The 14,340-nt window shown below is 38.0% G+C and overlaps 1 protein-coding gene across 3 annotated transcripts in view; it reads left to right on the plus strand.

Moving 5' to 3' along the window:
• The first annotated feature begins 1,579 nt into the window (after positions 1-1,579).
• KIF6 (kinesin family member 6) overlaps positions 1,580-14,340 on the plus strand; it is a 155,761-nt gene continuing 143,000 nt past the window's right edge. For 2 of the 3 annotated variants that reach the window (XM_033055553.1, XM_033055554.1), the window contains exons 1-3: positions 1,580-1,697; positions 2,518-2,624; positions 4,642-4,716. In XM_033055553.1, the coding sequence (XP_032911444.1) occupies positions 1,632-1,697; positions 2,518-2,624; positions 4,642-4,716 (248 nt within the window). In that variant the 5' untranslated portion in view covers positions 1,580-1,631. The remainder of the gene's footprint in view (positions 1,698-2,517; positions 2,625-4,641; positions 4,717-14,340) is intronic. The other variant, XM_033055556.1, reaches the window with a different exon arrangement.

Genomic DNA, 14,340 nt, shown 5'->3' on the forward strand with positions numbered 1-14,340 from the left:
TAAACTGCTAAATAACACAGCTGACTGTTACATTTGCAGTTTTCTGCATAGAAATTCAAAATGCTGTACTGTCCTGCATAATTTCAATTCCAAACCAAGCAAACCAACATTTCAGTTCCCAAAACTTCAATTAAACATCACAATTCTTTCAGAGTTCTGGAACTGAAATTGTTTATGCTTCCCTCCCAAATCCTGATCTTTTAGTCTAAATTCATTGAACAATGTACATACTGCTTCCTTCTTGGCTGCACTTGTTTTACTACCAATAGTCACTTCTGCTTCTAGCATCTACCTTCAACATCCCCATCCCTACTGACAAAGATAACCTTTTCATAATTTTGGAGCAATGTCAAAAAGATAATTACTATTTATTCCATTATCCCATTCCAATGTCCTGTTTTTCCTCCACTCTTTATTTAATCGCCAAGTAATATTTTCCATTTGTTTTCATTTTTACCCTTTTGACTTTTTGCACTTGACTTTAGATCGTGATCATCCTTTTTCTATTTTATTCCCTAAAGGCTCTCTACTTATGCCTCATACACTTTCTGAAACAATTATTTGCTCAGCTGAGAGTGAGAACTTTTCCCTACTATTTTTCCTATTCAGAATACAAGTTCAACATACTTTCATCATCTGAGTTAGAGAAACTTCTATCCTTCTGTGTAAGCAAGTCCCTGATTTTTCACTTAATTTAAATTAGTGTGCTTGCACTGTGAACTGATCCCTGCCACTATATCCCGCCAAAACTAAGGCTAAAAATACAACCATGTTGTTTGCGTGACTCTTCACAGAACAATGTAACCACTTCACAGAATACTGGGGTTCTGCTCTTATTGCTGAGTTTAGCTCTCATAGCAAGACAGCATCTTCTTTTGGCACTAGAAGTTTTTTGGGCTTTTTTCACAACCATATTTATATTAGAATTAAGGAGTTGAGGTCGTCAGTGATATTTCTCTCCATGGTGTTTCAAGTGCATGATGGCAGAAGATCTCCTCGTAAGCCTTACGCAGGTGGGCTGAGCCGGGAGATCGCTGCGGACAGACAGGAGCGGCACAGAGATCCGGCAGGGAATCCCCGCACGCCCCTTGCTCCCCGCACCGCTGCGCCGGGCACTGCGAGCTCCCTTCGCTCGCTCCGCTGCGGCTCCGGGCGCGGGAGTGCCCTGCCGGGGAGCCGGCACGGCGGGCAGGGCCACCGGGCACCAGGGACACCGGGCACCTGGGCTAGCGGGCACCTGGGGCTAGCGGGCACCTGGGGCTAGCGGGCACCTAGGCCACCGGGCACCTGGGCTAGCGGGCACCTGGGACACCGGGCACCTGGGCTCGCGGAGACCGGCGGGGGGCGGGCACCTGGGGCAAGTGGGTACCTGCAGCAAATGGGCACCTAGGGCAGGCGACACCTGGAGCAGGTGGGCACCTGGAGCTAACGGGCACCTGAGGCTAGTGGGCACCTGGGGCTGGTGGGCACCTGGGGCTAGGGGGCACCTGGGGCGGGCGGGCACCTGGAGCGGGCGGGCCCCGCCGCTGCCGCTCCCTGAGGCGGCGCGAGGGCCGCTCCCGAGGCCGCGCGGCGGCGCGTGCCCGCCGGCCGTGCCCGGTTACCGTTGCCGGGGCCCGGCGGCGGCGGCGATGGTGAAGGAGACGATCCGGGTGTATGCGCGGGTGAAGCCGCCGGGCAGGCGGCAGCCGGCGGGGGTAGGCCGGGAGCTGTGCCCAGGGGGTGCGCTAGGGATGCTCCGGGCATGCCAGGGAGAGCCAGCCCGTTCCCCGCTCCGGTGGGGGCAGCGGGGCGCGGGCCCTCCCCTGCAAGACGCTCGGGCCGCTGGTACGCGGGTGGGGGTGCGGCGAGGAGCTCCTGCTCGCCGAAGCCTTAGGAAGTTCATAAAATCACGAAGTAGAGGAGTTTAGACTGTAACTGTTGGAGGAGTGGCTGAGGAACTTCCAGCCCAGCTATTAGAGAAGGGCTCTGCCGGAAAACACTTGACACGCGTCGCTGGGTTTGTGCAGCTCAGCAGTGCTGGGAGCAAGAGCAAGGGAGGGGTGCGTGTTGTGCCCAGGGTACAGCTACCCTCCCAAAGGATAATAAAGATAATAAAAGTGTCCCTCAGGAACCGTGCATTTAGGTCTCTTAATTGCCTTCTTGTTTAAACCAACTCTTCCCGTCGCGGCCTTTCCTAATGTATTCTTGCAGATTTTTTTGAGAGGGTTGCACTGGGGGCTATACTTTGTTTTTTTTATAGCATCACAGATATTAAAGTGGTTTGGTAAACAAATTATGGCAAAGAGGCTGTGCTTTTGTTTCAAGTGTTATTGTAGTGCTTACATGGTAACATGCTGATGTGTGCTGGTTTTGTTGTGTAGTAGTTAAGGAAGATCTGCTCCTGTATTTAGTGCAATTTGTTACAAGTTTGTCTCCAGACAATTACAGGCGCTAAGCTTAGGTAAGAGTTACGTCTAACTGTAATGCTGTTCTATTGATGAAGTAATTCTGTGAATTTGTATCCATCCTTATTAGAGTTACTCAATTGATAATGAGGAACCTCTGCCCAGTCTGGAGATTACTGTGCCCCGTGACTTAGCAGATGGCTTCATCAATAATAAACGAGAAAGCTACAGGTTCAAGTAAGTAGAAGCCTTTTCTTTGTACCTTCTGCCTTTAGTGATTGGCAGTGCTATGTGTAGTGATACAGAGATGGAGAATCAAGAAAAGTCTAATTTTAAAATTAGATTATGGTATAGATGCGTTTATTTTTCTAGAACTCCCTTAACAAGAGGAATACTTCAGGTTATGCTCTTCATCCCAATGGGTCTGATAGCACTGGATAAAATTGTCATACTACTGTCTGTCCGTTGCAAGTCATTATGCATTTCTAATGTATAATGAATCTCAAAGATTCATTTATCTGTTCATCTATTTTTTCCCCTTGCTTTGAATTTGTGTATGAAGACTGGAGCAGGACTATGTGTTCTCTTATAATCTAATGAGTTGTGATAGGCTGGCTAAGGTAATCCTTGATGTAAACCATCCTGTTTAGCAACTGTTTCAGACACAGCCAAAGCAAGGTAAAGAACACCAGAAGTTGTTGAAAGAAATAAGTCCTTGGTTGTAGAGTGTAAATATTTTTTTTGAAACTTAAAGTCAGCACAACATTATCAAACATTTTTATTACTTCAACAGCAAAGGTAGGCAACATTTTGAAATTTTTGTGATGAATAATGCTAGATCTATAATCACTTCTAATGATGAGGTTAAGAGTGTTTTTTTCCAATTCAGATATGCTTTAGTTTTTATTGTAAACAACAAGTAATTTGTTTCTCTATGCTAGTAAAAAAAAGAGCTTCACATAAGCAGCTGCAGCTCAGACTGATGTCCCTTTACATCAGCTAAGGTAATCTGCTTAGAAAGAGAGGAGCTGCACTCCCCAAACAGATTCATATGCAACACTACCTTAGGCTGTAGATGCCCAAGCCTGACTTAACGAATGCTGATATTTTTGTCTGACTTCTGAATTTATTAAAAACTCTGTAGAGATTTTGAGAAACCCTATGCCTCATTATCCTTAAGACAACGCGAGAATAATTGTTTGAGTTACTTGACTGATTGGCAGGATAGAGTAAATGCTTTTATGTTTTGAGTATTGCATTTGTCTGCATGGGTCAGCACTGTGTCTTTCTACACACCCTGGGAAGTTCTGTGTGAGAATAGAGTTCCAAATAGGGGAACAACACAGCAGGGCACTGGCAGCACCAGGAGGCTACTGGAACATGTGGATGACAACTTCCTAACATATGGTTAAGCAAATCAGGATATTTGCAAAAATGGACAGACTGTTTAGGGATAATAAACCTGGAGGTAGCTTAGAGTGCAGTGGCTGTGAGACAATGAAATTCAGGATACTGAGAGAAGGGAGTAAGGCAAAAATCAGGATCACAACCCTGTACTTCATTAATGCAGACGTTGGCTTGTTCATGGATCTTCCTGAATGAATTCTCTGATACACCTTCCTGGAGAGATTACCAGGAAAACTGGTTTTTGAAGGAGAAGCATCCCCTTCTCCAAGCTCAAGAACAGTCCATCCACATGAACAGAAAATGATGTAGAGGCAGCAGGAAGACTGGAACAAATGGTCCTTCCAACCTCAAGAATTCTGATTTTGTAAAATAACTGCAGATATTTTATATAGAAAGTGACAAAACATATTTAATTAAATACCTCATTGTGACCTATAGTAATTGTGGAGCAGAATGAAGGAAATGGCTTGAAAAAATGTAAGCCTGGCTGTACTGGTGGGATGCTGTATTTGGTTATAGTGTAATCTATTTATCCAGGATTCAGTGTGGTGCCAGTTACAAACACTAATTCTCTTGATAGATTTAGAATACGGTTTCTTTTTTTCTAAGCCACATCATTTTATCAGAGGATTTTATTGTACAGATCTTGTCAAAGCAGCTCTGTGTACAGCCTATTTATGTACAATAGCACAACAGCAAGCTGTGGTTAAGACTACAGGGAAAACATTGTACTAAGTTATGTAAGCCTAATGATGTAAACATTGACAGTTACAAACACAAACAGAAATGTATAAATCAAGTACTGTTTTAACATTCTAAGCAATTATTATTTGCTTAATATTTTCAGATTTCAGAAAATTTTTAATCAAGAGGCAAAACAAGATGTGATTTTTGACAGCATTGCCAAACCAGTAGCAGAATGGTACGTTGTTCTTGCAAGTAACCAGGGAGAAGCTATTTCTGCTTTTGTTGTATTACTTGAAGGAGAGCTGTCAAGCCTTTATCTCGTTGTTGTAACAGTGGATTGATGTTCTAATTTACTAAATACTGACATGTCTGAATCTAGGAGATATACAACCTCTTGAGATTTCTATGCATACCAAGCTTCCATTTTTGATCCTTAAAAAATAACAATGCTACTGTTGTCTCTTTTGTTGTATAGCAATAGAAATCCATGCCTAATTCTTATTTTTGTCTGTAATATAAACTGACTTCATTGCCTTAGAATAGTATTTTCTATATAGTTTCATGTAGAGGTAAACCTAATGAAAGTTTTATCCCCTCATATTATTTTCTTTAGACTGGGGACTCTCATTAATGTTTATGGAGATATTCCTAAATCTTGTCCATATTACTTTTGTTTTAACATGTAAGGCAGTGGTTTTGGCACTGATTTTTTTTCCTCCTCCATTTTAATAATCAAACAATGCTTATATCTGACGGGTTGCAAAGGCAAATGTTTAAGACTGATGAAGATTTCTGTATTCATTGTGTGGATTGAATGCCACTCTGAAACGTGGATTTTCCAATGGGAAATGGATTTAATACTAGTCTCTTTGCTCAGTTTATTGTCTGCATTGCTGAAATTTGTAGTGGTTTTAGTGTGGGAGAAAATCCCATGCTAGAGGAAGCAGAATTTCTGCATAGTGTTTACCTATTTATCAAACTTACTGCTCAAAATCCAGACACATATTGAGTTGGGAAGTATTACTTCAAGTGCTAACTTCTTTCTCATTCGTTGTCTGACTCATCTATTGGTTTAAGCCATGATTCTGCAAGCTATTCCTCAATCTATTTCACAGTCCTGTGTTTAGCACTGGAGGAAAACAAACATCTTCAGCTGGACACTAAGCCTTTCTCAAACTGTTACATGGAAGAAAAAGATATCTCTCTCTTTATAATTCCATTTTCTCCCTCCCCAATCCTCCTGTTTTCTTCTCTAACGTCCCACATAAAGAAGAAAGGTAATTCACAGTGAAAATCAAGAGCCAGTGAATTTGAAATTTCATTAGAATTAACTTAAAAATAAGCTTAAGACTTAAAAATGACACTTGCTATTTCCTCATCCAAAAGATATTTCTTTGTTTATCTGACATTATCACATATAGCTTCACATTAGCTCATATGCTTAATTTTAAATATTTCTGGGTTTAATGTTGACTGCAGTAAAAAAGTCTTTATCTGATTTGAATGTGTTTGGAAAGAGAGGCATTAATAGTCTTATTGTTACATTCCATGGCCTTAATTATCCTCAACAAATACTCAGTATCAAAATTAACTAGCAAGAAACTTTTTTCCCCTTTGGAGAGTTTTGCTAGAATATTGAAATGTTTTCCAGTTGAACAGTTCATCTGTACAGTGCTCTAATAAACAGGAAGGGATATTCTTCTCTTTTATTTCAGTATTAGCTGATAAAAGACTTGTTTTATATATTAATTCTCTTCATTATGTAGGCTTTAGTTTCAAGGTTTAGATATTTTTAAGTACTTGAAAGTACTCAAATGCTACTAAAATCAATGGTGTTTAGGCAGAAAATTATCTCCAAATAGCTGAGTCTTTAATGCTAAAATTGACTTATAAAATCATTCTTAATGAAATCAAGATTTTGTCTCTGAGCATTGCAATGTGGTAAAACTTGTATTCTAAATTATGTTTGTGTTGTTACTGATATTTTTACTTGTGTTTTTATAATAGACAATAACTAAAGTATGTTCATGTTTTTATCTAATCCTTTAATTTTTACCTCTTTTTAGACAAAAATATGTATTTCAAAATATCTTCAGAGTCATGAGGTTCCTTGGCTAATAAAGTCCTGAACTGGGCCTGAAATTTATTTCACTCTGTGGTTAATTGTACCATTTTCCTTCCCATCATAAGAGTTGCCCTTTTCTCTTAAAGACCACAGTTTTTCACAGCAAAATGTCCTTCATTATTTGTTTCTTTCACAGTCAAAATTCTCTTGCATGAAAAAGCTGTTGCAAGTACACACATTTCTGTTGTGGGAGACACTTTACTAAGGGAACGGTTTTTGTGTGTGTAGTGTCAGGGAAACGAAAGGAGCAGGAAAATATCAATGAAATAGCTCAGTAACATTTTGAGGTTCTTCGTCATGCATTCTTACAGTCCTGAGAAAATTCAGTTAGAGACTTGAATGCTCAGGAAAAAAAAATCTTGGGCATTTTTTAAACTAAAACCATAAAGGCAATGCTCAGGATTCTAAAATCTTTCTAGTTTGTTCTGGGATGGATGGAAATTGGATGCAACTTTCTTTTCTCTTTTTTTTTTTTTTTCCTTTTTAAGTGTATTTTCTTTGATGTTGGGCCACTACTTCTCTTTCTGTAAGTCCAGTTACATTGTCATTTTGCCTGTGGTTTCAGAGGCACCAGACATTAGTTTGTTTAATTTGCTTCTTCAGTCAAAAGTGCCAGCCTCTGCAAACCATTATAAGCATATGATTTGCTTGAACTTTATTCCTTTTTTTCTATCCAAGAGTCATCTCTTACATTGTTTCTTTTCCTTCTAATTTTAAATACATATTCTTAATAATGTTTTTTATGCCTAGTCAACCTGATGTTTATGAATCAGCACTAATTCTGTTACTCTGTGAATAACAGAGAAAATAAATAGCACCCTACTTTAAAAGTTTGGTAATGATTAAACATTGCTTTAGCCTCACAACTAAACAAGGCTCCTCTCAAACGGTTTCAAATGTTAGTATTATGATTACATACAGAATCAGAAATTATGAAGAAAATGTTAACTACTTTGAATTAATTGAGTTTTCAGTTCTAATATGGCCAATGTTTTGGTGTTAGATTTCTTGATTTATTAAAGAAAAACGTTTGAAAATATTTTCTCTTCAGTTGACTCATGCAAATGAGAAATAGCTCCACTTTGTATATAGCTAATGGCAATTACCTATGGTCTTGTCAAAAATCTGATGGCCTTCGGGATAATGCTCCCATTGCTGCAGGTTCTGGTTTCTTCTATTGCTGTATTTATCATAAGAATTAGCATCTTTAATATATAAAGCACTTCAGTTTACTCTCAACTGGTTTTGTTGGTTTTTTTTCCCTGTTGTGTATTCTTACAGAGAATGCAGTAAAAATATATTTATTACCAATTATTCATTTTATACCTGGATATATTTGTCACACAGTGTTGGAAGTAGTGGTCTGGCTCATCTGCATCACAAAGACCTGTAGAATCTATACAGAACAAAAGGACATGTTTTCGATTTCATCTTGAAAGAAATGTAGCCTAAACTTTCCCCTAAATTGAGAAATTAGTAATGCTACTGTTCTTTCTTAAAGTGCGTACAATTGTGAGGCAATAAAAAGTGAAAAGTGTCATTGATGTTTCTTCTCAAATGACTGTTAGTTGCTTGTGTTTGTTTTGACTTAAATTGTGCAATTTAGAATTGTTCAAGAAGGTTGCTTAATTTAAGCTGAAGTTTGACATCTTGATTCAGAATTTCTTTGTGTTGCTTATCTGTTATAGTGATTATGATGAAATTCTAAATGTATTTAGAGATCTTAGTCAAAAAAGAAAATATATTACTTTTTTGCAGGAAAACTGAAGTTTCTGAGGAAACTTGCCTACACTAATCTCTCAAAAATAGCTATATGCACATTTGGAAATCAGTTCTCTTTTTTAAGGGTGAGGCATTACCAATTTGGATTTGATCTGGCAAAGACATAAAGAAAAAAAAGTCATACTGAGATACTTTGTTCCTTTTAATTAAAAGAAACGTTAATCTGACCTCCAAGTGTTAGAAAATATCTGAGAACTCAGTCTCTGTGAAGACAAATTCTCCTGAAAACTTATTTTCAAGATGATTGAAATTAAGTTCTTTCTTCTTTTTATCTTCCATATAATTTGGAAGAGGATTGTGGTGGGGGAAGGGGCGAGGAGGGGGCTGGTTTTGCCAGGACTGTGTTATTTTTTTTTTTTTTTTAAATATCAATGAATTGAGGTTTCTTGAGATAGAAAGAAGAAAAATGAGGAACACTGATAAAAATTTTCACGTCAGCAAGAACTGAGATAAAGGGCCAAGAGTAGCCAAATATCAAAGATATTTGCAGATATAGGCAGTGTCTTCTACTTTTTTTGTTAGTCTGGTATTTTAGAGTTATTAAATATTTGTTTTGACAACATGCCTTTATGTTACTATTAATTTAAAATTAAGACAGCAGAACTCCGGTAAAAAATAATAATATGAAGCCAAAATAAAAAAATTGAAGTAAATAAGTCTTTAAGACGAAAATTGTTTCTTGTTCTCAGGATTTTCTCTCACCTACTTAAAAATACTTAACAAATTTAGTCTTACTTAATAAGGGATTTTCATTGTTTTTTTATTCATATTATAAACTTTGTACAAAGCTTTCACTTTGAACTTTCTCAACCTATTAGAATATATAAGTAAGGAGGGATCTCTGTAGGTCATCTGGACCAATCTTCTGAAGAAAGCAGGTGTGGCTTCTAAATCACATTTCTCAGGCCCTTGTCCAAAAGAGCTTCAAAACATGGATATCCCACAATCCATCTGGGCACCTGTTCCAAGGCTTAACTACTCTCACTGTGAAGAATATTTTCCTTATACACTCTTGGAGTTTCTTCTCTTGGAACTTGTGAACTACTGCTTTGTGTTCTACCAGTGTAAGCTTCTGGGAGGAGTTTGAGTCCATCTCTAATGATCCATTGCAGAAGGTGGTAATTAGGTACATTTAAAGCTTTCTTTTCTCTGCGGTGATAGGGAACAGTTCACTTGGCTTCTTGTGCAGGATGTACTGCAGCCTGATCTCAATTTCTTCTATTAGGCCCACTCCAGTTTCTTTTCATCTATTGGAGCACTTTTCATCTATTGGAGAGCCCAGAAACTGGGGACAGAACTCAAGGAGGAGAGTTTGAGAGTTTATTTTCTTTTCTTTTTTTTTTCTTTTATTTTTTTCAAATTTTGAAGGTAACTGTTCTGCTCAATTCAGAAAAAAACAGTGCAGCAGCAAAGGAAGCAGAGTTCTTGGTTATACTTAGGTAAAAGCCTCCCTAAAGCCTCATTAACAATGAGCACAGAAACAAATGAAAAGTTCTGTGTCCATAAGCTTTAAATAGAACAAATAATCTTCACTGGAAATTAAAACAAAATGTAGTCAGAAAACCCAACCACAATAAAACAACCTCAGTCTGCTTTCAACCTCTGTCTACTGTCACTGGGCTTTTACCACTATTTATATTGTCTCAGATACTCAAGGACAAAGTACTGAATGATATTTTAGACTGTAGTAACTACCCATAAATTGTCTAGCTCTCACTTGAGGAATTTCTCACTTGAGGAATGTTAGGCAGTTGTAAACATAACATATCTATCAATATAAGTGGAATTGCTTCCATGAGTTATGCTTCTGTATCACACTATATTTAGGAATTAGACATCTTTCAGGAATGAGACAAGGCGGTGGAGTGACTGGAAATGCCAGTACATAACTCTGTAACAGTGTTCATTAAATAAGGGTCTGAACTGAATTTTCAGATTAAAAGTTCTTATCTCTCTGTATATGTGTTTAAATCACCACTAATTACAAGTAAGTTAGAACATGCAGGTTACTTGATAAGTGAGTTAAAAAAAATTTAGAGGAAAAAAACTACATAGTATTCCTCTCCTTTACATTCATGTATAAAATTGTTCTATGCTTGGTAATGGATAGTTTCTTGAAGTCCAAAGTGCAGAAGAGAATGTATTTCATAATTAATTTTTCATAAAGTCAAAACTTATTTTCTTGAGCAGTCATCATTGCATAAATTTTATGTAACAGCACTTCGGTTATTAAGTGGTATTAAGGTTTTACTGAAAGTGGAATGCATAAGGAACACTTACTTCAGTTTACTTTGTTTTTCTATTGCAATAATTTCACGATTACAAACTGCACCATTTTGACTTAAATTTAGCTCCCAACCCGGAAGTGCAGCGTACACTCCGGAGCAGCTAATATATTAACAAATTTAGGAAATTTCCAAACCCGGAAGTGAGAGCCTGCAAGCACAGCGGCACTGCCCAGTCCCAGCAAGTGTGGCAGTGCTACCCGCCCCCGACATGCGCAGCGGCGCTGCTCGCCCCCTGCAAGCACAGCAGCGCCACTCGCCCCCCGCAAACGCGGCAGCGTCACTCACCCCCCCGCAAGCACAGCGGTGCTGCCCAGCCCCGACAAGCGCGGTGGCAGTGGTGGCCGGGCACTCCACTCTCCCTCTTCCTGGCAACTGTGGCAAGCAGGGCCGTGGCCGCTCCCTGGCGGCCGCCCTGAGCAGGGCTGAACCCGTAAACCCTGCCATCCCGCGATTCTGTTACTATTTGGCAACTTTGTTGCATGCGGGTGCTAGCTGCGAACAACAGAGCGGCTTATAATTGGGTGCGGCTTGTGTATGGACAAAGAACAAAATGTTTGCCAACACCCGGAGATGCGGCTTATAGTCAGTGCAGCTTGTAATCGTGAAATTACTGTATGTGTCTCTTTTTCAAAAAATATATCTAGAATGTATGTTGGGAGTTTCCAAGGTATTAGATGTACTTTGATGCGTGCAGATAAGTGCAAATCCTGTAGTGAGTTAAAGGATTTACAGCAGCAAAAAAATTTGCTGTAATCAAATTTTCCCTCTAAATCTCAGTGACATATTGGAAAGGTGCTCATTGAATTGAATAAGATGTGGATCATCGTCTCAATACTTCCCAGATAGAGAGTTCTTTCTCAGTGGAGGGAAAGTATCCCTTAGTACTCTGTTTAGAAAAAATACTAAAAGTATTGCAATTCCTGTCTCAAACACTGTTGTTGGGGGAGGTTTTTTATAGTCTGTATCATAGCTGGAGGTAAAATTTGAACAGTTTTAATTTATCCCATCACGTTGCTGCCATAATATATGGTTGGCTTTATTTAGCAGTGGTATCAAAACAATCTCCTTAGTCATCTGTGTGCACAAAACACGTTTTGCTTAGAAATGGTGGGATTTAAATTCTAAGCAATGTAGAAGGTATATTCAATGCTTTCTTTTTGTTTAAACTTGTTGCTGTTTAGCTCTGTAAGGTGAAGCACAAGCTATTGGGTTTCTAAAAACCAGCAGTTAAGTTTTCAGTGCTTGATCAGAAAAGAAGCATTCAATTCTTGGGTAAAATGTAAGAACAGGTCTAATCCTTTTCTAAATTATAATCATTTTAAAGAGGACATATAATTTGATGATAAATTATAATGCAGAATAAAAGAATAAAGAAGATTTAGACATGTAGTAAACAATAATTATTCATACTTTGGGAGTTGCTTGCCTGCAATTGATGCTGTTGTTTGCTCTTTTCCCATGCACTCTTATTCTGATTTCCACCAAACAAAACCTTTTTGCACAATTATTTTTTATTCAATGGTATAACTTTGCTAAAGAGATTTTCTTATTGCATAAATACCTCTTCATGAGCTTATAACACTTGGCAGATAATCATGATGTTTCTTCATCAATACTTTGCTTTAAACTGACTTTTCTTACAGTAATCAAAAAGACAAGACTAACACTTATCCCACCTACCTCAACATGCAGGAAACGTATGTAGATGTGGTTACATAGATGTACATGTTTCCATTTCCAATATACCAAGCAAACAATATTTTTTCTTATATTCAGTTTTGTAGTATGTGAGTCTTCATATGACTTGACCACATATATTTTCACTGAAAGACAAAAATGAATATTAAACTCAGAAAGATACATTTACCAAGTGTTGACATAATTATCATTTATGCTACAAAATCTGGAAATCCTGATTCTGGTATCAGGAGTTGAATCTAAAATATTATTATTCAATTTGTTTTATTCTGCCCTCTTTGAATTTGCAGCTTTTGACTTTTAGGGGCCTTTCTTGTCAGTCATGAAACAGATCTTCCACACATTAATAAGCCATGAAGACTGCTCACTATATTAAATGAGATTGAAATGATTGAATGAAAATGAAAACTTTTTCCAGATCTGTTGCATGTCTTTGTTTTTCCTGAAATATCATGGGCTTTTTGTGGAAATCTTGCCTTAACAGAATTTGAAGTCTCGCCCAGGTTTCTTTGAGATTTCCATATATGCAGAAATTCAGGGCAATGATATTTGTCCCCATTCACTGCATCTTATTATTCACAGGTGTGAATTTCAAGGAGTCAGACTTACGGCTCATGCACGTGGCAAGTTAAGTTTTCCTTGACATATTTAAGTTGGTCTATATTTTCTAGATAGAAACATGGAATATGTGGTTATAAGCAGTACAAGCAAAGCCAAATGGACATTTTTTTAGAAACTGACTTTTTAACATATATTATTCTTTTCTTCTAATAGAAACTAAGTCTATCACAAAGTGTTGCAAATATGTGTCTGCATGCTTTAGTGAATTATGAAAATGATCCCTCTGAATCCTGTAATAGAATGAAAGAAATATATAAATTTAAAGAATATTTTAGTCATTGTATTTTAGTTATTTTTCTCTGAGTAGGTGTTTTTAGGTCTAGCATGGCATTGATAAAAATACAAGACCCTCCAGTAACTCTGGGAATCATAACTTTAAAATATGCTCCAACACTATTTTAGCCAATCTGTCTGGAAGTCATCCATGAACTTCTGAACAGGTGCTATACAATGTTGTATAAGTGCATGAAAGGTGCTTTCTGCAAGCCTCCTCTTGGATTGTGAGTCATTGATGTGTTTTGTTTGAGGTGATAAAGAAACTACTTATTCAACAAAATATCTCCTTAACCATGCCAAAATTAATCTTTCAGAGAAAAAGAGTATGCAAAATTCCGGGTATTCTGGTAACACTAAGGGGTCCTGACTGAAAATACACTTTTAGTGTATGATTTTTATTTACATATAATTTTAAGTCCTCAAATGACTACCATCACTGTCCATGTGAAACTGTGTAGGTTCAAATACTGAGTTTAATGAAAATTTTTGACTTTTGTTCAGAGACTCTGAAGAGGAAAGATACAGGCCCTGTCTGTGGGAACTGACATCTTGCAAAGTAGGTTTTGCTGCAATGGCAGAAAAGAGCTGCTGATTCTCTACCAACCTTTCCCAGCAAAGAATCACTTCCACTACTATTGGGGACAGCTTTAATTTGCAAATGAGAATCCTTGAGGATCCTTTTGGCAGATGCTGTTTGGAGAATATGCTCTTCTCTAGTCTTTTCATAATGGGTGTTGCCAACTTTTTTGGTACCTGCTGTAGTTCTATTTTAGGATGAAAACGACGTGTATATTTTCTGCTCACTATCCTGACTTCCAGCATCTGACATATCCATCACTTTGCCAAGGGTAATTATGCAGTACAGTTTGATGTTGTTTTCTTAATGATGTTTTTTGATGTTGTTTTATGAGTGGCTAACGGTTTATAAAAGTTTTTGAGCTGTTTATTTTCCTAAAGGAATTGTACATCTTGGGTTGAAAATATTATGTACAAATCTTAAACTTCCTGAGTATTTAGTAAATAGGTATTGATTTATTGGTAGATTTGGTATCAGTCCATCTACATATAA

Source organism: Catharus ustulatus, chromosome 3 (genome assembly GCF_009819885.2).
Source record: "Catharus ustulatus isolate bCatUst1 chromosome 3, bCatUst1.pri.v2, whole genome shotgun sequence".
In the NCBI taxonomy this organism is placed as follows: Eukaryota; Metazoa; Chordata; class Aves; order Passeriformes; family Turdidae; genus Catharus; species Catharus ustulatus.